Consider the following 25,055-nt stretch of genomic DNA (forward strand, 5'->3'; position numbering starts at 1 on the left):
TGGCTTAGCTCTGTTTTCTTCTTGTGTTTTATATAATGAGCCTGAGACCATTAATTACTGTGTGCAGTATATGCGTACAATTTGTTTGATTCTGGCACTATAGCTGTAACTTTTGCTGATTGACTGAGGCATCCATCTTATGTTTTATATTTGTTTTTTTGGGTTTACCCGAAAACAAATTACTTGTCAGATCACATCACATGAGCAACAAATTATGCCAGCCTTGTATGAAGAGTTTTTCTCGCATGCCAAACAAAAAGATGAGCATCTATCCAAAGTGAAACTAACTGGTCCATGACAATAGTTTTAAACAAGCAACATCAAATCCACATACAAGTTGATTGATCTCAATCAGAAAACACTGTATAGCATATGCACCTTGGAATATATGGAGGATACCACAACGCCGGCCCTTGTGATAGACAGGGAAGGTTTATTGTTATTGAAGAAAGCCTACCTAAATAATATACAGTTTATAACATTAAAAAGAAACCCTAACCTTTCATTTCCCCAAAACAGGATGAAGCCCAGTGAACCTAAGAACAGTTTCTTCAATTACATTGGAATACCTATTTAACGCATATTGGTGACATGAAGCTTAAAGATTATATACAATACTAACTTTGGACATGTACATATAAGAATGGACCTATTAAACATCTGCCATTCACACTCTTCTGTGCTTGTAATCATCTGGTTTCCTTTGAAGAACTACAGCAGCGGTCTGCAATACCTTCAGCAACACTTTTTCAGATATACAGTGATTTACTTCAAGCAATAATCTTGCAGTTATCCTCCATAACAGCCCTCTTAGGACTCCATGGAACATCCAAAATTTGGACAGTTTGGGGTATCTGCGCAATCAGAGACATTGAAAAGCTTTTAAACCCATGGTAATAGAGCATAATTTAGGGAGTTCATATCTGAGACAGCACAGAAATAATTGCTGGTCTTAATAACAATTCTCATAACTGGACAGAGGAGAGACTGCCTAATTTGAATCAGGGTGTGAGCCTTGGAACGAAGCCTAAGATAATATTTAACTAAAAATTAATCTCTACAGTTTCAATTTCTTTTAGGCTCAAGCGTACTTTACGTTTTTTTTATCATCTATAATCTCTCGTTTTGAGACCCACATTTTCACTGTGGTTTGGGAAGTCTGCCAGGCTGGTTATGAAGAATAGGAAGAATGCACTGTCAAAAAGCTATAATTAAAGTGCCTATCAAGTTTATATGTCCCCATACATCCCTGCCATAACTTGGACTAAGAGATGATTTGCCTCAGAAGCTACAGCATCTCTACAGAGCAAAATTGCATCTGTTACCTTGTCAATTACCATCATCCATACCAACAATGTCTTAACAAATAGTATCATCGGAATCTCACACTCCCTGGGCACCATTAAGTATGTGACTAAAGGCCATCTCAGTAACTTGCTGAACACAATAAATAAATAGAGAGGTAAAATATATACTAACAAGGTCTAAGATGAATGCCTATAAGTATCAGCAGTCACTACTGCATTAAAAAAAACAAAGATGAAGGCTTATCAGGATCAGGAGGGACTGATGCAAAAACAATACGAAGAATGCATGCAAAACAATCAGAAGAATCCATATATTCAGGTAAGTAGGCACTGCCATGGGAATAATATGAGTAATGCCTATGAGGATGGGGAATGCAGGTGAGAACTTGGGTGTAGGCACTGCCATGGAAATAATATGAATAATGCCTATGAGGATGGGGGATGCACGTGAGAAATTGGGTATCTACTAAGCTTGCAGCCATGCATTTAAGCCCTGAGACTTGAACTTCGTCAGCTCTAAATCAAAATCAATCTGCTTAGGAAAGGAAAGTCAGAAAGGAACACTAGAAGCGTCTGCAGGGGCCGCTTTTAAAAACAATGACAGTGATACACAGTGATGCCTATCAGGATATACAAGATCACTGTCAACACTGAAAAATTAAGGGGAATGCACATTAAGATAATCGTGCATAGCAAGAAGACGAATCCCTATTAGCCTAACAAGCAGCATTGCAAAACAATAACAATAATATACACCAAGATAGGCAGACACAACAACAAGAGAAATCCCTATTAGCTTTAGCAAGTAGCATTGCAAATCAGAGGAAGGGGTGTGCGCGAAGAGTAGGGTTGTTACCAAACTACTTACCATCGATGTCAATGGACTGCTTGCAGTGCCTTATGGCTCCTTGAATAGCACTCTGTACCTCCATCAATGTGCTCTCACTACTGCAGTACTTAGGAAGCTTCTGCTGCATCTCAGAAGGTTGTCGTTTACCCTTACCCAAATGGTTGTAAAGCATCTTCAAGTTACCTGGGAAATATGAGGGTGAGCCATATGAGAATGACATCTGGTTCTCACTGCTCTCTGAGCCCAGATATATACCATTTTTCACTCCATTTCTTCCTCTGGGTTTCTCCAGATCTCCAAACCTAATTTTCTCATTACACTTCCGTGAAATCTTAACGTACAGAGGTTTGATCTTCTTCACATACTTTTGAACAATCTCCTTGGCTTTCTTCTTATCCCTATCCATATTTTTACAGTGTCCTTCTCCATCATCAGTATCCTCTGTTTTCTTCAGAAACCAATTGCTTCCATCTCTCTTGGCACCCTTAGAATTATCTCTAGTGAAAAGAGACACCAGTGGTACTTCCACCACCTTCAATTTCAGAGTAAGTAATCTATTCTGCTTAGGCACAGGAAAGTCCATACCAACATCAGTACCACATTCAGCACAAGAAGACTGCAAATCCATACCAACTTTAGATGGCTTTCTAAATCGAAACAAAGATATCTTCAACTTGGTAGCAGTTTTCAGCAAGTTGGGGAAGTGAGACTTAACTCCTAAAGGGATGTTACTAGAAGAGTGCAGAGAGGCATGAATACCTTTCATATCAACATCATATTGAGGGGGTGTTGGTATTACTTGAAGGGGAAGCAGCTGGCCTTGGTAAAACAAGGTATCTGCAGGAGAGAAGCAGTGATTTGGGTTTGGGGAATTGGAGCTACAAATAGAGAAGTTGAATTCAATTTCATCTTCGCTATGATCCTCGTCTGAGCTTGAGCTGGAGTTTCGGATTGGAGAGGTGTCTGTTATTGGGGACACGGGGGATGAAATATCAATGTCAAAATAGTGAGCATCATCTGCTTGAGGAGGGGTGTATTCATGACGGTCAGCGTGAATATCATCTGAATAAGCTTCTGCTGAGCTTTGGGGATAGTATTTGAATAGACTCCTACAGTAATTATCCATTGGATTTGGATGGAAGCCTTGAAAATCTGTGAACAGTGAAAATACTCTACTAAAATGCTCAAGAACTTACAGACTTGGATTTGGATCGAAGCCTTGACAATCTGTGAACAGTGATAATACTCTACTAAAATGACTCGAGAACTTTCAGGGATAATGCTCTACTAAAATGACTCAAGAACTTACAGACTGCGCAAGTATGCTGTTATGCATTGATGGGTACTTTTCAAGCTTGTATCACATATATATAGGGGCAGCGTGCAGATTGCAGAGGAATGTATTCAGTGTTTCTCTTTTATTTAGGTGAAGCGTGCAGATTGCAGAGGGATGCGTTCCGTGTTTCTCTTTTATTTAAATGCAGTCACATTTACAGGAGCACTTCGTGATCAGTGAGGTTTTGGGTTTGTAAACAATCTCCGGTGTTGGCTCAATTGTAATTCCGAGGTGCCTCGACAACTTTTAAAACTAAAAACAAGATACATGCTAGCAGAACATTGTTAGCATGTGATTAAAAAAGTGTTATTTATTTTGTTATAAACGACCAGGTGTCCTATGTGAGCGTAAGGTGAAGATTACTAGATAAGATGTTTTTTTAAGGATTTAATGTTGTATAAATAAAATAGATTATAGATAAGATGTTTTTTTAAGGATTTGAGGCTGTATAAATAAAATAAATTTTGAAATTAATATATTTAATATAAGTTAAATATGTAAAAGCCTTTTAAGATTACTCTAATCGGTTCATATATCTTACAAATGAAGCATATATACAATCATATTAATAACTATTAGATATATAGTATTAATGTTGCTGTTAGATATTTACTATTTACCTTTATTAATAATTATATAAATGAGAAAAAATCCATATATATAGAATATAGTTATTACTAATAATACTTATTTATCTGTCAATATTTTGTTATAAATGACCATAGTTCAGATGTGAGCATAAAATAATGATGTGAATCTAAGTTAATTGAGTATAATTTTTTAGGTTAAAGATAAGATCTTTTTAAGGATTTAAGGCGGTATAAATAAAATAAAATTTGAAATTAATATATTCAACATAAGTTAAATATGGAAAAACCTTTCAAATACTAAGATTATCATTGGTAAAATTAATTGAAAAATTTAACAAAAAAAGAAGTAAAGATAAGATATTTTCCTAGGTTCAAGTTTGTTCAACAATATACTTTGCACTATAATAATATACTCCAATATGAACTCAACATGTATAAGTTATCCAAAATAAGCATGTAATAGGATTGTACAAAAGCAACACCTAAGTTACAACTTCTGGCTTAACTTTTGACCACAATTTCTATAGGAAAGATAATGCAAGGACAAGGGTATGATATTTTTGGGGGTGAAGGTTGTAGAACAACAAAGTTTGAAGCCAGTACAACAATATACTCAATATGAACTCAACATGTAAAAATTTCATGAATATTAAGATTTTATGAAATCAACAGTGTCAAGTTAAGATTTTTCCAATTTCTCACTTAATTTTAAACAAAATTTTCTAATTTCCTATTAAATTTCACGTAAAATCAATAGCAAAAATATATCCACAAGCCAGAGTAAGAGTAAGATATTTTTCAGAGTTCAAGATAGTAAACCGATAAAATTTGAGACCAGTACAATAATATACTCAATGTGAACTTTACATGTATAGCAATATATTCAATATGAACTTTAACAGTACAACAATATATAGCTTGAGTGGGCCTAATGGTTAAGAACATGTGTTTCCCACTAAGAGGTCACAGGTTCAAAACTAGATGGGGGTAGAGTATGTATGCCTTAGTAGACTTAGCAGCCCACAAACAAGAGGATCTCATACACCAATTTGGGTCCCTTGTCCCACAAACAAGAGGATCTCATACACCAATTTGGTGTCTGGCTTGGCTGTGATCTTAAAATTGGATTGAAAAAAAAAATCAAAAGATATTTACAAAACTAGAATTATACAAAATTGGTTTTTCCAATTTTTAATTTAGTTTAAAAAAAAAAATTCTAATTAAATTTAAAACAAAATCTTGAAAAAAGAAAAAACTTCTAAAATTTACAGAGAAAAAAACCAAAAAAAGGCCAATTCCCTTTTTTTACATCTTTAGCGTATTACAATTCCTACACCCAAAAAAGTTCACAAAATTAGACGAACAGACTCCATAAATATCGTTGTCTCTGGCATGTGGATAATGGAACACGGTAATTGCTTTTTGAGAATTGATCTTAGTGTGATGTTGTGGGCTTAAAACTGTTTCACAGAATCTTGTCACCCGGTCGCTTTCTCAATACTGGTAACCTGCTCCCATGGATGAGCATCTTCATGAATAATGCTGCTTTAAGAACCATGAACCTACATTGAACTTACGATATTACATTATTTAGAAATGATGTCGCGCAGATGTAGGGTGTGGCGTAGACATGAAAGAGTTTACATTTACAGAACCATTCAACTGCACGTTCCACAAAGTTTAGCATTCCAATGTCTATGGAAAATGCACTTTTACCAAATGACGTAACTTTGTTTGAACGTGTGATTTTATTTTACACTTTGTTTGAACGTGTGATTTATATTGGAATTCACAGGAATATAAGTGAAGTTCTTGTGCATCTATTCTTTTAATTTTTTCAAAATTTGGTTTGTCATCATAAAGCCAGAACATAGCTTCACTGTGCCATGAAAAAAGAACTCTGTAACTTCTATCTATTAACCTCAACTCTTTTAATAAATGAAATGATAGGCCAAAACCCAAAAAGGGATTTAAGATTGTTAATGAAGCAAAGAAATTTGAAACACAAATCTAAAAGCATTGAAACATTGAAGCTTAAAGGTATTTGCTAAATGTCTTGTCCTTATCTTCTGCAACAAGATCATGAAGATACAGTGAATAAATGAGAGACGTACCTGTTACACGGTCATATCACGTTCAGAGATAGTGCATTCAAAATTTGAAATGCCCTATGACTAGTACTAGCTGTAACAGTTAATATTACCCTTGTATAGATCTAGTTTCTGATTGCATTATAGGACTGTCTGTGTGTGGCCATTTTATATGCTAACATTAGTTACTTTAATTCAAAACCATGTCATTTCTGACACCCAAACTGTCTCATGGAATGATCAAACTAGTGAGGAGTTAAGCGTAATAGTGTATATGCTGGCTAATCTAACACAGATCTCATAAACAACTGCATGTAGTCCTTGAATGAAGAAGGAACCATTGCAGTTTAAAATGGAGTAGTAGTGTGATTTTTTGGAGTTTTAAACGAATATTTGGAAGGATTAAAATTTTTGTGGTCAAATCTTGATTTGTGTTGTTTATACTGGTTTTTAGACTGCATGTATAGATTCAGCGCTCTCAAATAGCTCTTGGACACAATCAAGATTGTGAAGAGTTCACCTGTCAAAATTGTGATTTCAATGAATCCCTACCTGATTCTGAGCAAATTAAATCTGAAAATAAACCAGAAAACTTTCCAAAAATGGCACTTCAAGACTACTCAGCTTAAAAGTACATGTTGAATATCTTGTTTTTATCTTGTGCATTAAGATCAAGCAAACATCATGAAAAGACATTGGTGGTACTTCAAATTTGCCCAGAATACCAAAAATTGCCCCAATCTCATCATTTTTTTTTCAAATAATCTGACAGTAAGAGTCTTTAAATTCTATTTTTGAGGATAGAAATGGATTCAGCCCCATCATCAAAACCAGTGTATATCTAAAATCTTGAAATTCAACTGTGATCATCTGAATTTATCAAAAGAAAATTACCTGCTACACGGTCATGTCGTTGAGTAATCAAAATTTGGAATGTGGTATGATTAGTAGCTATAGCAATTAAGATTATTGGGAGTTATAACTCTGACATGAATTTGGCAATACTCCATCATGATTGAAAAGCATTAATTCTTCGGGGCATTAAATTCCAATTTACTAGATCTTCATGCTACGATCTATCAAATTCCAGTTGGCTATATGATTCAACTGATCTGCTACACGGTCATGTCATTGATTTATCAAAAGATTATGTAATCAAAATTTGGAATGCAGTATGACTAGTAGCTGTAGCAATTAAGATTATCGGGAATGCAGTATGAGCTGTAGCTGTAGCAATTAGTGATAACTCTGACATGAATTTGACAAATAAAAATATTGGAATAACTAGAACTCCATCATTATTCAAAAGATTTAGTTCTTCGGGCCATTAAATTCCAGTCTACTAGATCTTCATGCTAAGATTTATCAAATTCCAGTTTGCTTCATGATTCAACTGATCTAGGAGTACTGGTACTTTTATTAGAATTAGATTTCAAAAATCTCAGCAAAGTCAAATAATTGAATTCACTACTTTGTATCAAATTTTAAAATGTTTTCAAATTGAAATTTCAGTTGTAATATATCATATTCAAAATTAAATATCTTAATCATTTACCAATCTAGAATCGTCATGTTTTTATTGGCACATGAAGTATGTATTTTCTTATTTCTAAACAAATTTAAATTTAATGTGAATGAAGGATTTTGTGAATAAATAATTTATACAATTTTTTTCCAATCTATCATATAAACAATTTGATTGCCCACCTTGTTAGATCAGAGCATACATAACACATAGCGGATTTATACTCAGAGACTTAGATGGCAATAGCAGTGAATAATTCAAAGAGACAGACAAATGGAGAAACAACAAGATTACTTAGTCAAAAACAGATAAAATAATCACTGGAGAACAGAAATCACTTTGCATTACATAACAGGCTTGGGCCTTAGCTTGCCTTCCCTGGCGAGAGAAATTACAAATTTATAGAGGCAGAAAAAGGATCTAGAATCCTGTGTGTGATTCAGATGGAGATCTGGAATGATCTAGAAACCACTGGCGGTGTAGGAGGATCTAGAATCCTGGAGATCTAAAAAAAATCTAATCTAGAAGATCTAGAATACTGCGTGAATTTGGCTTCACACTTAACATTCTCCCACTTGAAGCCAAATAATAGTCATCGAGTCACTGCGAGTCCTACCATTCCTCTACATAACTCATGTTTATTTCATGGTAGAATCTTAGTGAGCATATCAGCAGGGTTCTTATCTATATGGATCTTTTCTAAAGATAACTGTTCTTCCTCCAACACATGCCGAATCCAATGGTACCATAAGTCAATGTGCTTGGTTTTTGAATGAAATGCTAGGTTTTTCGCCAAGTGAATGGCACTCTGACTATCACAATATAACACATACTTGTCCTGCTTTATTCCTATCTCTCCTAGGAATCGCTGCATCCACAACATCTCTTTACAAGCTTCTGTTGCAACTATGTACTCTGCTTCTGTTGTAGAGAGGGCTACTATTCTTTGTAGCCTTGACACCCAAGATATTGCTGCACCTGCAAATATATACAAATAACCTGTAGTGGACTTTCTGGTATCCATATCTCTAGCCATATCCGCATCTATAAATCCTTCAAGCACACTCTCATCATGACCAAAACATAAACAATAATGACTAGTACCTTTGAGATACCTTAAAATCCATTTTACTGCTTGCCAATGTTGTTTGCCTGGATTGGTAAGGAACCTGCTCACTACTCCCACTGAATATGCAATGTATGGTCGTGTGCATACCATGGCATACATTAAGCTGCCAATTGCTGAAGCATAAGGAATTCTACTCATCTCTTCTTTCTCTTGTCATTACTAGGACATAATTCAGTGCTCAACTTCAAGTGGGCTGCAAGGGGTGTACCAACTGTCTTGGCATCCTTCATATTAAACCTGTCAAGCACTTCTTGATATATTTTTCTTGTGACAGCCACAACCTTTTGTTTTTCTTGTCACGCATAATCCACATGCACAATATCGGTTATGCTGGTCCCAAATTCTTCGTTGCAAATTTTCTACCCAAATCTTCCTTCAACCTATTGATCTTATTCTTATCATGCCCAACAATCAACATGTCATCCACATATAACAATATTATGATATACTTTCTTTGATCATACCTCTTGATATAGACACAATGGTCAGCTTCCAACCTCTGAAAACCATGTTCCAACATGAATGAATCAATTTTATTGTACCATTGTCGAGGTGCCTATTTCAACCCATAGAGACTCTTCTTCAACGTACAAACAAGGCCTTCTTTGCCTTTTTCTATGAAGCCTTTTGGCTCCTCCATATAAATCTCTTCCTCCAATTCACCATGAAGGAAAGCAGTTTTTACATCTAGCTGTTCATATTCTAGGTCGAAAGCAGCAACTAGACCAAGAATGACTCTAATGAATGACATTTTAACAATAGGTGAGAAAATTTCAGTGAAGTCAATACCTTCCTTTTGGGCAAAACCTTTCACCACCAGTCTTGCTTTATACCTCTCCTTCTTTTTGTCACATTCATGCTTAATCCTGTACACCCATTTGTTTTGTAGAGCCTTTCTACCTTTTGGGAGGTTTACCAACTCCCAAGTTTTATTTTCCTACAAAGAGTTCATTTCTTCTTCCATTGTTTTCTTCCATTCTTTACTGTGCTCGACTTTACAAGCTTCTTGAAAACAATTAGGTTCACCTTCATCAATCAACAAAATATAGTTTGAAGGAGGATACCTTTGTGAAGGCTTATGAGGCCTAGAAGATTTGTGAACCAACTGTGGTGGTGCATTATCAGGTTGAATCTCCTGTAAAGGTTCCTGCAAGATTCCTTCTTCATGTTGTTCATTAGTTTCCACTTGTTGTTCTTCGTGCTCCTGAATTCGCTGTTCATTTTCTTGTATTGGTGGTATGTTTTCCTGCTTCTCTTCAAACCAGTCAATAACCTTCTTAACCTCCAACTCACTTACAGTCCTCTTGAACATTTCTGACTCATTAAATATAACATCCCTACTTCTAATAATTTTATGTTTGACTGGATCCCATAGATGATAACCAAGATCTTCATGCGCATATCCCAAAAAATTGCATTTCATAGATTTATCATCTAGCTTAGTTCTATTTTCTTTGGGAATATGTACGAATGCTTCACATCCAAAGATTTTCAAGTGAGAATAATTCAAATTCTTATGAGTCCAAACTTCTTTAGGGATACCGCCATCCAAGGCTGTAGTTGGAGATCTATTTATGAGGTAGCAAGCGGTCCTGACTGCTTCAGCCCAAAAATTCTTCTCCAAACTGGAATTGGACAACATACTTCTCACCTTTTCCATAATGGTGTGATTCATTTTTTCTGCGACATCATTCTGTTGAGGAGTACTAGGCACAGTCTTCTTATGCTTTATGCCAAACCTGTTACAATATTCTTTAAATGCATTTGAGCAATATTCTCCACCATTATCTGCTCTTAAACACTTCAGCAATTTGTTAGTCCCTCTTTCAATAGCAACATGGAATTTTTGAAATATTCCAAATACTTCACTTTTATTTTTCATAGGATATGCCCAAACCTTCTTGGATGCATCATCTATAAATGTTACAAAATATGATGCTCCTTCTAATGATTTGATGTTAACAGGCCCAAACACATCTGAGTGTACCGATTCTAACACATTTTTCTTTCTGTCATGGCCACCTCTAAGGAATGAAACCCTTCTCTGTCCACCATATATACAATGCTCACAAAGATCAAGATTGTAGGATTTCAAACCTGGCAATAAATTTTTACCAATAAGGAGTTTTAAGCCCTTCTCGCTCATTTGACCCAAACGCTTTTGCCACAGATCTGCTGAATTTCCTTCTTTTGTGACAATAGCCAAATCTGATTTTCCTATCAGTGTCTTCAATGTGTATAATGTTCATGTCTTGGGTCCTCTGGCCACGACCAATGCACCTTTGCTAATTTTCCAACCTCCTTTTCCAAAGCTTGTCGAATAACCTTCATCATCCAGTCGTCCCATAGAGATTAAACTCATGTGCATTTCTGGTACATTGCTAACCTGTTTCAACAATATATCTTGTCCATCTTTCATCTTGATCTGGATATTTCCCACCCCAAGAATACTGCATAAATGATTATTCCCCAAATGCACTCTACCATAATCACCGGGATTATATGAAACAAAACTATCTTTACATGGGGTTACAGGGTGAGATGCCCCAGAGTCAAGGATCCAATCAAAGCTACTGCTAGATGTATATACACATGCATCCTCTACTAAAACAGTAAACAACACATCACCATCTATGGCTACAGCAGTAGTCTCACCTTCATTTGTGTTGGATGACTTGTGATTTGTATTAGATGGTCTTTGATCTTTTTGTCCTTTCTTCTAGAATCGACATTCTTTCTTCATGTGCCCGAGTTTGCCACAATGAAAGTAGATGATTCTACATGTCCTTGATTTTGATCAGCCTCTCGATCTTGATCACCATTGCTGGCCTCGATCCATTCTCCTACCATGATCAGCTAGAGCTAGAGCCTCTCCTCTCTAGTTTTCCGTAATTGACTTGTGTCGCAGCTCCTCATTCATTAAACTACTATTGACATCATCAAACTTTGGGGTCCCTGTATTTGTTGAAGTGCTCATAGCTACAATTAAATTTTCTTAACTGTCTGGCATAGAACACATAAGAAATATGGCTCTAATTTCATCATCTAAAATGATTTTAACAGAGGCAAGTTGATTAGTAATAATATTAAATGCATTCAAGTGCTCAACGACTGAAGCACCCTCCTTAATTTTGAGATTATAAAGCTTCTTCATCAAGAACACTTTGTTTGATGCCGTGTTCTTCTCATATAGATCATGGAGCTTCTTCCATAATCCTTTTGTCGTCTTTTCTCCAGACACATTGAAATAAACATTATTTGCTAAATATTGGCAGATTGTTGAAAACACCTTTCTATCTAGCTTATTCCACTCTTCATTTTTCATCGATGAGGGTTTCTTTGTTGTGCCCTCAATCGACAAATACTGATCCTTTAAAATCAGTATATCCTCCATCTGTGATTTCCATAGGGAAAAATTAGCCCTGCTCAACTTCTCCATATCTGTAACTATTGTCTTCATTTTCAATCAAATTCATGCCGAACACCACGTTTCAACTCCAAACGCCATGGATCTCCACGTTTCAAACTCTAGCAACATGTTTCAACATAGATCCATGACCTTGTTTTTCTTGCAGCAACTGCCTTTTAGTTCTAATGTTCCTTAGCTATTTCCTGGACAGATCCTTCAACAGCTCTAGGGGTAGCAACATTTTAACGAACGTTGCCAGAGTAAGACGATGGCACTAAGCGGCTTGCACAGTGGATATTCGACCCTAGCTCCGATACCAGTTGTTAGATCAGAGCATACATAACACACAACGGATTTATACTCAGAGACTTAGACACAATAGCAACGAATAATTCACGGAGACAGACAAATGAAGAAACAACAAGATTACTTAGTCAGAAATAGATAAAACAATCACTGGAGAACATAAATCATTTTGCATTACATAACAGGCTTGGGCCTTGGCTTGCCTTCCTTGGCAAGAGAAATTACAAATTTATAGAGGCAGAAGAAGGATCTAGAATCTTGTGTGTGATTCAGATGGAGATCTAGAATGATCTAGAAACCACTGGTGGTGTAGGAGGATCTAGAATCGTGGAGATCTAGAAAAATCTAATCTAGAAGTATCTAGAATAGTGTGAATTTGGCTTCACACTTAACACACCTCTTTCAAATTATCTAATGTGCTCATCTTCAAACAGGATTAGATTAAATTAGATTAAAATAATCTAATCTAACCAAGATTTAAAATAAAAATAAAAAAAATTACTCTTTAGAAAAAATTAAATCAAAACTTTAACTAAAAAAAATTAACCGTGAAGAAAAATAATAAGTTTAATATTTGTAAGTTACTAAAAATCCATGGCAAGAATGGAAATTAGCCAATAAAGCCTTTGTTGAATAGTGTGAATTTTTTTTAATACTCGCTATTAAACTTCATCGAAAACTGGATAAAGATGTTAAGTTGACTTAAGCTGTCAAAGTTAATAAAGGAGTTGGCTTCATCAAATACTCCATACGTTTGTTAAGTTGATTATTACTGTCAGAGGGTTAGATTTTAGATTTCAATCTTGATCCAATTTTTAAGAAAATAATTTTTCTGAATAAAATACAAGTTTTACATTCAAATTTTACTTTTAAAATTTTTTAATTTATTAGTTTTTTTAATATATAAAATTAAGAATTTTGATTGAAGGGTGGGAGGCTATAGAAATTATATGTATACATTGATTTCTAAAGACTACCATAATTGACTTATATTTGGGGTGGGACGATATTTACATATAATTAGGTTAGAGGTTTATATTCTCCTTGAGGGTGTAATTTTAGTGAATGAACAGAGTAAAGAATTTTGATTGTCATCATTTAAGCTTAATTATCAACGTTTTGAATTCTAAGAAGACTCTTTTGACGACAAGCTAGCATCTCTTATTGCAGGAACGAAAAAGAGATCCCAAGATTTTGTTAGGAGGTCTCCTTCTTCTAGGCCCTAAGGGAACTTAATCAACTCATTGATGCTTATGCAAATGAAGCAACCAAGTTAAATACGAAGGTCCTTAGAAAAAATGGGGTTCTTTGTGTTGAAATCATCCTCTAAGCTCAATTGTGTTTTATTAATCATGATGAAACATCCTCATTTTCACCATCATTAAATGTCGAGATATTCCCATTGTCATGCAATAGTAAGGAAACAAGAAGTGAAGGGACTTGTTCACGAGTCCTACACATGCTAGAGTTAATTCTTAGCTAGCATTTTGAATTCTTTGGCATAATAAATCCAAACTCAATTAGGATAACAACGTAATTTGTGGTTAGTCATGGACCATTGCTAGTGATGGTCTACTATGGGCCTGTGGTCCTTTTTAATACAGATTTCTTTCTATCTCTAATATGTACTTTGGAGTTCTTATCTAGTGCAAACAATTTAGATGACATTGTGGCGCTCTACTGATGTCCTATTCTGGGAAGTTTTTTATGTGATGTTTAGTGTTCTGGGTGTTTATGATATCCAATTAATGGTGTTACTTGATGTATGGTGCTAGAATTTCATGTCTCAACCACCCTACCCCCTTGCACATTTTTTATAACTTAAAATAAAGATAAAGGTTATATCATGGAACTTGAAATTTTATGAACTATAATTCTCTTTTGAAGGGTTATTAGTGCCCCAAGATAGATAATAGAGAGGCTCCATAAATTCATAGAATGCTTCACAACCATGAGGAGTCTATCAATAATAAAACAATTTTTTTTTCAATAATCATCAAAGTTCATGAAAGTAAACATAACTAAATGTATGAGTAACACATACCCTAGTTGAATGGAAGCAACAAATCAAATGTTGGAATAAAAATGGTCAAAGCTTAGAAACATGGTTATCGATCTTAATGAAGACTCATACTCAATTACAAAATTCCACTCAACTCACATCAGGATAACCTCAAGGAAAAAGGCACTATGCATCAAACAATGTAGGACATGAATATGGGAAATAAAAACTCCCCATTATCAATGAGTTAAATAAAACCACTTTAATTTTTATTTTTCATATATTATTATATATTAGACATTTTTTAAATATATATTAATACACATTTCACAAAGATTTCCAACTAAGAATGATCTATAAATTTATCCCTTTTACATATTTGAATTTTTGTATGGTAGCTTTCTTTATATATTTTTAAAGTTCAATTTAACTCCCCCTTTCTTGTATTAAAAACAATAAAATTAACATGCCATCGTTGTGTTCAAACTATTCACTAAACTACTTATATTCATATATGAGAGTGTAGAGATAGGTTGAAATGTGACATATTCAAATACGGAAGGCCTCCTTCTCATGAGGGTCTTATATTTGTATAAATAACTATTGTAACAAAAAAATAAATTAAATAAAAAGAATCATTTTTTTAAGGTGTGTTGATGGCGCATGAATCCACCAACATATAGGCGATCTCCCCAATATAAGGTCCCAACTACACCTTACATTGTTTGACGTAGGAATTCCATCCGGAATACAACTCGTCTATCATTTACTTAAAGATATGCCTTGGTTGTCAGCATGAGAGAGAAGTGCAAATGTCATTTTGAATGAGCAAGCTAGTGCACCTTGTGGATGTTTGATTACAGATGTATCAAGGTTCACTTAATGCTAAGGGGAAAATGAAGTGAACCCCTAAGAGAGAAATAATAGTACTATGCTAATGGAGACACACATAAAAGAGAAAGGTTTGTCTAGCATAAAGTGAAATGGTTCACATGGATGCGACAATCATTGTAAACATAACAACACAATTCCAACAAGAAGCACTGAATTCACTGAAATAGTTTAATTACTCCATTACTAATGAAATCAAACATGAACCATAAAAATTCTAAGAATAGTCTTAGAAACATTCAAAATCCATGTGTGGAAATGTGCTGGCCTGGAACGCTTCAATATTAAGCAAAAGTTCCAAGACACATAAATACAATGAACACCACTAGCTCCAATGATGGAGTGTTAAAGCTGCCGCTTACTCCCCTAAAGTACTAGCTTTGTCCCTCTACTGCCTTGTGGGAGAAGCCAAGGTTAAAATTCCTCTACATGAGAAATGACGATCTATTTATAACTTGATCCATGAATTTTCATATCCTCATGACTCTTGACTTTCTAACTTCTACTGACCTTTGGACTTCTACAACCTTGGGAATTCCAAATAACTTTTGGAATTACATATGACTTTTGGTATTCTATGCCCTTTTGACTTCGATGCCTCTTTAGTTCATACATGACTCTTGGACTTCCACGCTTTTGTCTTTTACAATGAGTACAAAAATATACCATGACTTCCACATCATCATGTGATGAGTCTTGACATGCCATTATCTTTGATGATTGGGACTAATAGTGGCTGATGAAATGGACTTTATCCAGTGGTGACATGGCTACCAACTATATCTTTATTCTTTATGTGACTTCAATCGTTGATGTCCTCTACCCTCCAAAGGGTCTCTAATCAAATTGAGCTTTTGGGGTGCTTTTATCATCAGTGTTCAAGTGTGTTCTTCATTCTTTCTAAGCTTACATTGTTTGTTCTCCTTGCCCAATATTACTCATGTGTGCTTTCCATGAGGTATCTGGAATACCTATATCTATAAATCGCTCATGAAAATAAACCTTCAACTTCAAAATCTCATATTCTACCATGTTTCATGCATATTTTTTGTTCATGCCTTTCATACATGCTTAAAAAGGGGAAAAGGGCCTTTAATATGCATGGGCACACTTTGAAATGATTAAGAGTTGAAAAGGGAAGGCTTTGGGGCTTTAGCATGTGCTCATGCACTCAAGAGAGGGAGATAGTTAAGATATGGAACATGGCCCAACTCCTAAGGACGAAGGGGAAGGCTTCAGGCTTCCCAAGTGTGATGTGCGGTCAAGGGAGAGATGGAGGATGCAGGGTGCTCTCCTAAAGGGTAAAAGGTGAAGTCTGAAGGTCTTTGAGGTGCTCTCATTTGCTCAAGAGGCCCAGAGGGTGCAAGACGCACTCCTAAAGGCTGAAGGTTGATGCTTTGTATCTTTAGAGTGTGATCATATGCTCAAGGGGTTCAAGAGGGTGAATGGCGCATTATGGAAGGTTGAAGGGTGAAGCTTAAGGCCTTCAAGGTGTGCCTATGTGCTCAAGAAGGGTGCACTTCTTTAAGTCGAAGGAGTGTCCTCAAGGAAGACTTGGTTTGAGGAGGGTGCAATTTAGAGTAAGAAAGGGGGAAGAGTGTTAAGGAGTGCACCGTGCACCCTTTAAGGGCACATGTCACACTTATAAACAACAAATGATTCCTCATCAAGGCTTTGAAGTGTGCATGTGTGCTCTTATCCTTAATGACTTCACTTTGAAACCAAAGATTTGTCTAAGCCTGGAATATGAGGCAAGGGGTGAACAAGAGGAGTTTAGACATTGGAGCATGTGTGACACACACCAAATAATCAATAAAGCTTATAAAAACTTCAACAATGATGAATATACATCAAAATTCCACTTTATACACATTCCCCAAGTGCAACGAGTGTAGTGTGTGCGACTGCAACCTGAAAGTATCGTTTTGTGACAACAAAGATGTTATGACCACAAAATGTACTAAAAGATGTTCTGATTAGTGGGACGACAGTTGAGACCATCCAAAGACACTTAAAACACACAGAAAAATATGAAACAACATTTGGTTATCAAAGATACTTTATATTCGACAATGATAGTAGGCTCCAAAATTCAAATGTAGTGAAATTTTGGAGGGTGTTGTAGCAACAACAACACTTGGCGACACACTGGGCAGACTTCAACTTCTCTATTTAGCAATAGATTTAGGTTAAGTGCCAGAACTTTAGGAAGTATTGATTGCCTTGATTTCCCCTTTTTAACCCTATTTTACACATAGCATCTCACTTTTCTCAAATCAGTTGAAACACACACAAAAGATACACCATATAACGATTGTCTCAATACCAAAAAGGGTAATGTTCATGACGTGTTTATGATATTCAGAGTATGATTTTTCATCTCTCGTGTTTCTCGAATGCCAATAGGATTGGACACTACCCTGACGGAGTCACTTCAAGAGCAAAATGCTGCTTCACTACCAACAAGCCTAGAAAGTACCCAAGCGAAGTCGCTTACTTCACCTCCCTGCCCAGGAAGCATTTATATTCTTTCACCCTTTATTAATTTAGTTTAATAGAGCTCTGCATTGGCACTTATTAATTTCAATTATCAGAAGAGGGATCCCGACTTATTGAGAGCATAGGAGGTTTCCCCTTTACAGAAGTATTTTTAAGACCTCTGATATTGGTTTGCTCGCTTTGTATTTTCCCCTTATCCGTTCCCTACTAGATTAGACAAACATTACCACACAAGTAGATTTACACCAAGTTGATAAGTTTAGATATCAGCAGAGGCACAAATATTATAGGTTCCCTCAATTTTCTCCTATTGGACAAATCATATTTTTCATCTGGACTTAGCTCAACCTAGGCATTTTTCCAAACAAATAAGGAGAACAATAGAAAGCCAAACGTTATGGTTTTCACACTTCTATTTTATTACACTATAAATCATTTTGAGCCATGTAATTTATGCAAGGGTCTTATTTATGTACACTGACCGAAAAAAAAGACATGACTTACATAACAACAAACAACAGATGAAACAAAAGAAAGAGAAACAAGACAACTGTACTGGAAGTGCGACTTGTAACTGATATCAAAAGTAATGCTTTAGATCTCGGTCGTTTACCAGATGGGGGTCAATCCTCATGTCTAAAGATTTTGGCTTGAAAGTATTGTGGTCAAGCTTTTCATCAACAATAAGTGGTCTAATCCACAAACGCTGAAACTTTATGTTTTCCTTTTTCTTTGTGGGGTTTATCCCACTTCGAGACTAGTTTACCCACACCAAAGCTCTTCCCCCCTACAAACTTCTTATCAAACCAATGTTTTACACAATTCTGATGTACAAGAAACTAGTCTTTGGCCTTGTGCCTTTGTTCCTCAAGTTTAAGTAGCCTATCTATGTACTCTAAACCAAAAGGCAAGGTCTACCTAATGACTCTTGAGAGAGTTACAAGGCTCGAAGATAGAGTTTGGGAGTAAGATAACCTCTTTACCATAAACTAGGAAGTATGGCAAGGTTCTAAGGGAAGGCTTTGGAGTTACACGATTAGCCCAAAGAGCATTGTCCAAAGATTTTTTCTAGTTACTTTGTTCAGAGGAGATGGTTTTCATGATTATGTGGATAAGATTCTTGTTCGTGGATTCAACCAAACCATTTCCCTATAGATAATAATTAGATGCATGTTTCAATACAATTCCATTTTCTGATGTCAATTCACAAAGTTTTAATGATGAAAAATATGTCTCATTATCAAAGACAAGTGACATAGGAATGCCAAACTTGGTTATAATATTCCGTTGCAAAAAGTGGATGAATTCATGGTCATTTAATTGTCTGAAAGGAATTGATTTTGACCACCGAGTGAATTAATCTTTCATTGTTAAGATATATCGGTGTTTCTTTGACGAATGAGGAAAAATCTCTCCAATAACATCAAGTCCCCACTGTTAGAATGGTTCTTCAACTGCTACTGGTAGCAATGGGGTGACTGACCTCTGAATGTGACCGATGCATCTATAACATACTTGGCACTTGCAGACATAAGCGTGAGAATCCTTAACTATAGTGCACCAATAATATCCAAGCTTAATAACCTTAAGTTATGCAGTTTCGCCTGCATAATTACCACTTGTCGGTCTGTCATGTAAATATTTCAAGGCCTTCTCTATATCCTATGGATCAAGGCACCTCAGTAGGACATAATTGTGGTACTTCCAGAAAATCACTCCATGAACCAACTGGTAAGATAAATCTTTTAGTCAGATTTTCCTTTTCTGATTGTTGGATAAGTGCGAAGGAAAGGTGCCGTGCTCCGTAATTTTTCATGGATCTGCATACCATGGCATTGTGGATGTGGACTGAGGAACATTTTCAATGTTATAAATTTCGATCTCCTGCTCCCATCCTAAAATATCTTGTTCAAGAGAATCTCTTGCTTCAACGGCTAGCTTACACAAGCCATGACCCTTTATGGTATGAACTGGTTTGAATTCTAGGTCATATTTATGGAGACAAGTCATCGAGTTAGCCCTCTTCTCACCCAACTATTGCTACACGAACACTGTTCTTATTGCTAGATGAGGTACAAATATGATTGTGTGAGATTTCAATATGTATGGCCTAAATTACTTAACTGCCTTGTCTACTGAATATGTTTGTTTGTCAATGGTAAGATAATGTAACTTGGGCCCTTGTAGACTAGTGCTCATAAAAGAGATAGAGCACTCATTTCCTTCAATATCTTTTTGAGTGAGCACAACTACAATCTATGAATATGAAGTGAACATATAGAGAAGGAAATATTTGCCATAATCATGATTGAAAAGCGTGGGTGGATCAACAATAACTTGCTTAATCTAAGTGAAAGAATAATTTTCCTATTTATCCCATTTGTATACTACATCTTTCTTGATCATCTCCTCTATGGGTTTGACTATCTGAGCATAATCGAAGATGAATTTTCTTAGGAAATTATTTTTTCCTAAGAAGTACTACATAACTTTCTTATTCACCGGGAATAGGATATGCATGATGGATTTGACCCTCTTGGGATGATGTACCCCAGTAGAATCCCTTCGAGCACATTGAAGACACTCTTCTTGCGATTAAGAAAAATCCCATACTTTTGACATGACTCGAAAATCTGTTTCAGATGACGCACATGATCTGATCTTTTCTTGGAGAAAACAATAACATCATTCAAATAGACAACAATGTTCTGACATATCAGGCCATGAAAGGTGATGTCCATTGCTCTTTGGAATGTTACACCTACAATTATAAGTCCATTCGGCATGATATTGAAATCAAATGTCCCCCATTTGGTATAGAAGGTAGTTTTTAACCTATCTAGTTCCACTACTAGCACCAGATTATAACTAGAGAAACCATCTAGTAGCGAAAACACTTTAGACCCAAATACTATCTTGACAATCTTCTCCATGGATGGCACTAGATAATTATCTTTATTAGAAGCCTGATTAAGTTTGTGGAAATCTACACATAATATTATCTCTCCAAACTTCATTATCACTGGGACCAACTTGGAAACCCACATGGAATGTATGACTTTAAAGATGATTTGAGCATCCAACAAATTTCTCAATTCCTTTTGTATAACAAGTTATAGTGTTGGATGAAATTTCTATAGTTTATGCTGGAATGGTTTCACCCCTTCTTTGATAGGGACCACGTTATAGATAATACGAGTGTCATAAATCTTTAAATCATTGTACATCCATGTTAACACATCAAAATACTTTTTGAATAAGTAGATAAACGCATGTCGTTCTTGTGGAGGAAAAAGGTATTGAGGTTCACATACTTCAAATCTTAAGGAGTTCCCAAATTGACTTGTTCATATGCTAACTTTGAACTCTAAGTATTTGTGTTGGTTGACCCTCTAAATCAGTTATGCGGGTCATATAAATCCTCTAAGGACACCACACCTTTTGGCACAGTGTTTCCTTTTGTCGCATTAGACGCCTCCAATAGAGCCTAACCATGCTCATCCTCCTCTATGGAAACATCTTTGAATATGTCAGCATTAGCTATAAAGTGAAATATCTATTGGTCGTCATTGAAAACATGTATGTTAGTGACATTGTCTGATACATATGGTTTATATATAATTTCAATAGAAAAACCATTTTTCAATGGGGACATCCTGGAAGCTACATTTGCTAATGCATATGCTACAACATTTCTAACTCTAGGAACAAAAGCAATATTGAAAGTTTTGAAATGATTGATCAAACACCATAACTCCCACTGGTACTTTTTAAGATGCAGTGAAACATAGTGTATAGTATCTCGTACATGACGAGTGACCACCTATGAGTCACCAATTACATTCATAATTTCTAGATTCAATTCAATAACTTTATTTAATCCAAGTACGAGTGCTTCATATTTGACTATATTATTGGTACATTTGAACTTCAGATGACATGAAAGGATATGCTTTTTATTGTGTGGGTCTATAAGAACACAACTATCTCCTGAACCATCCTGCATCCTTGAACCATCAAAATATAAAGTCTAAACATCATGAGCTGCTAAGCTACTTCCTATACTACTATGACTACTATTATGTACATATATATTACATGTTTCATTTTCATGAGTTTGGGAACAAGGAGGGAACTCCAACTACATATTTGGTGGAATAGGTGATGCCTACGTTTGATAACACCCGAGGTCAGCCTCAAGAAACAAATTACCAAAAATTAGATCAGAAAAAGAGAGAGGCTCGTTGTGGCCCTCAAGTGGTGTTACAGTGTGTTCCATGTATGGCTCATTGTTCACTCGAATATAATTATTCATACCCTTATATGGAAGCCACAAATGTGACTAGTCTGTTGCAAAATACTCTTGCAATTTTCTAAACTATTCTTTACAAAGGGGAATACCATAGGCTTCTAATATGTCCACAATTACAATATTTATACATTGATGAACTTGATCGTATTTTGATAGTCTGATAAGAACATTCTTAAGCTCACCAATAGCCTGGACAAGAGAGCCATCTAGTTGAATGATTTGTGCATCGGTTTTATCCCATTTTGCATTTATTTTCTTTTCTACATATATTGACATTACATTCACAGATGCATTGAAGTCGAATAAACAATTATGGACATTATAATTGAAAATTTCAAACATTAATAACAGAGTATTAGCTTCTAATGTTAAATCATTCACTACAAATTCAAGGGAACTAGAAGAGTTACTTGACACCTTTTGAGAAGAGGAAGCTTTATCACATGTCAAATTTTGTGCAAAGGTCTGGACAATAAGCTCATGTTGGACTACAATATTTGCGAGCTCATATATAGAAATGTTGGCCCACTTCTTCTTCATATCTTCCACTATATTATAATCAATTGTTTTACCTATAGCAAGCAATGTTGAAGTGTCTGGAGGAGTGAATTTTTTCTACACTTCCAGAGTACTAGACTTAACCTTACTATTAGTGTTGGAAATAATACTGAGAGGGGGGGTGAATCAGTATTATCAGATCAATCAAACCTTTTCAATGCTCAGAAACATATACGCTACTTCAGTTAAGTAAAACAGCGTGTACACGCTACTGTGACTAAATAAAACAGCGTATAAGCAGAAAACTCATAACTTAGTTAGCTTATTCTTCAGTTAAGTTCATCAGGACATTATTCAGCACATTAACAGTAAGCAGATGCAGTATAACAGAACGGATCAAAAGTCACACACATGAACACCAAGATATAAGGTGGAAACCCAATGTGGGTGAAAACCACCTGCTGCAAGTTATCTCTATCTTTCTTTAAGAAACTTCAGTTTACAATCTTTTGTACTGGTGCAGCCTTATACCAGTACGCAGGCTACAACCTGCAGAAGGCTACAACCTTCTCTCGTTCTCCAAACTTCCTTGGAAGGGAGCTCCAACCCCCTTTGTTCTTGTACTAGCCAAGATACTAGTACGTAGGTGCTGACCTACAATCTTCTTTTCTTCAGGTATCACCTTTCATACATTTTCAGACTTGAATATTCCTGAAGCACAACATTACAATCTGAAGACCACAATTCATTCAATTTCCACAACAGATCATTGAAGCATAAAACAACCAAACTCTGAATCACTGAACCACTGAACCCTGTCAATCATCAGTTATCAGAACACAGAGCAGACTACAGAACTCTGCAATAACTGTCAGACCCCACTGTAAACTCAAAAACAAGCTTCAAAAGATATACGCTACTTCAAGGAGCCAAACCCGCGTATACACGCTCTTTTACCGAAGCCAACCTGCGTACAGATCTAAAAATAAACTTTCTCAATTTGCAGCTGTACCAGACATTAGTTAGACCCAGAACATAGCATTGCGACAATATGCAGATCTAGAAATAAGCATAATCAACCATATCATGATAGTGCATTTCAAACCATTAGATCCCGATCTATCCTTAGATCTAGTCTTCCATCAACCAATGTGATCTCTCCTTGGCTTAGATCAAGCAACCCAGCACCTGCAAATCAGATCTCTTTCACTCTTAGATATTCAAGCCCTTGTCAAAAGATGATTTTGCCTAATGATCTTCTTCTCCTTATATAGTCTTAGGCCTAGCTCAATACCAAGAGCCAAAACCATAGAAACACAATACCATCAACTTCAAAACTAGGGATCGACACGCCCGTCGAGACACAATGGTCCGAAATCATAGGCACAACTTCCAAGGACTAACCACCATGGACCAAAGGAACCTTTCCACATACACGCGCTTTTTATGAATCGAACTAGCGTGTACACGCGACTTGGGCTTAACGAAACGGCGTGTATGAGCTTCCTTGGCATGCTGTACTGAGATCTGTCTTCTGATTAAGATGCCATCACTTGTACCAACCTCTGAGCACTTGTACCATCCTCTGAGTGAGTTGCCATCAAGGACAACACTTGAATCATAATGCCAACAATCTCCCCTTTGGACTTGATGGCAACCACCACACCAAGTCACTCTCCCCCTTTGACATCAAGAGCAAAGGGCTGTGCTCCCCCTGAGGACATGCTGATACCTCTGCTTGGCTGTGCTGACTCGTGCTCCCCCTGACAGTAGGCCAGATCTGAAAAAGATGTTCTTCAACAAGAGCCAAGATTTATACACCATAAGGGACCTTCCTATCACCAAAAGACTCAATACATACATCCATACTCCCTACCAAGAGGGGACATATCAGAAACAACCAATTATATTACAGCATTCATCCCAGGCATAGTGGGGAAACCAACATAGGCCGTTACATGACCTTGACACCATAAAAGAGATATGACAAGAGAGATACATGACATAGAGACAACAGATCTAGACCAAGACTTAGGAAAGACACCAGCAACATCTGATAAACATCTTGTTAGATCAGCAACCAGAATTTCTTTCTGAGCTCCTTCTCCTGAAAACAACAACCAAAACATCTGAATGCCAACAATGCTTTATGAGACTTTTGAGCTGCTCCCCCTGAACCTGTGCCTGTTGCACTCCCTGAAACTGTGCCTGAAGAATTCTGACATTCCTATTGCTTTTCAGAACTTCAGAGTTTTCCCTTGCTGTTCAGAACTTCATATACGCGTTTTATCCTGTATAAAACAGCGTATGT

The 25,055-nt window shown here is 36.1% G+C and overlaps 1 protein-coding gene across 1 annotated transcript; it reads right to left on the reverse strand.

Moving 5' to 3' along the window:
- Positions 1-366: 366 nt before the first annotated feature.
- On the reverse strand, positions 367-3,718 carry LOC149160327 (uncharacterized). Its single transcript, XM_089433816.1, has 2 exons — positions 2,176-3,718; positions 367-854 (listed from the first exon to the last, which is right to left on the reverse strand). Exons 1-2 carry the CDS (start codon positions 3,281-3,283, stop codon positions 811-813), a joined length of 1,152 nt encoding a protein of 383 aa, XP_089289942.1. The 5' UTR covers positions 3,284-3,718; the 3' UTR covers positions 367-810.
- Positions 3,719-25,055: the final 21,337 nt, after the last annotated feature.

The sequence above is a fragment of the Pinus tabuliformis genome, chromosome 5_2, assembly GCF_031772625.1.
Source record: "Pinus tabuliformis cultivar Carrire ecotype Pingquan chromosome 5_2, CPIR1, whole genome shotgun sequence".
NCBI classification, from domain to species: Eukaryota; Viridiplantae; Streptophyta; class Pinopsida; order Pinales; family Pinaceae; genus Pinus; species Pinus tabuliformis.

Bases quoted from the DNA above. Each gene is read 5' to 3' on its own strand.
- LOC149160327 (XM_089433816.1), bottom strand. From the start codon at position 3,283: ATGGATAATTACTGTAGGAGTCTATTCAAATACTATCCCCAAAGCTCA. The intron at 855-2,175 runs GTAAGTAGTTTG...CTGATTGCGCAG, and splicing joins GCAGTCCATTGACATCGATG to ATACCCCAAACTGTCCAAAT.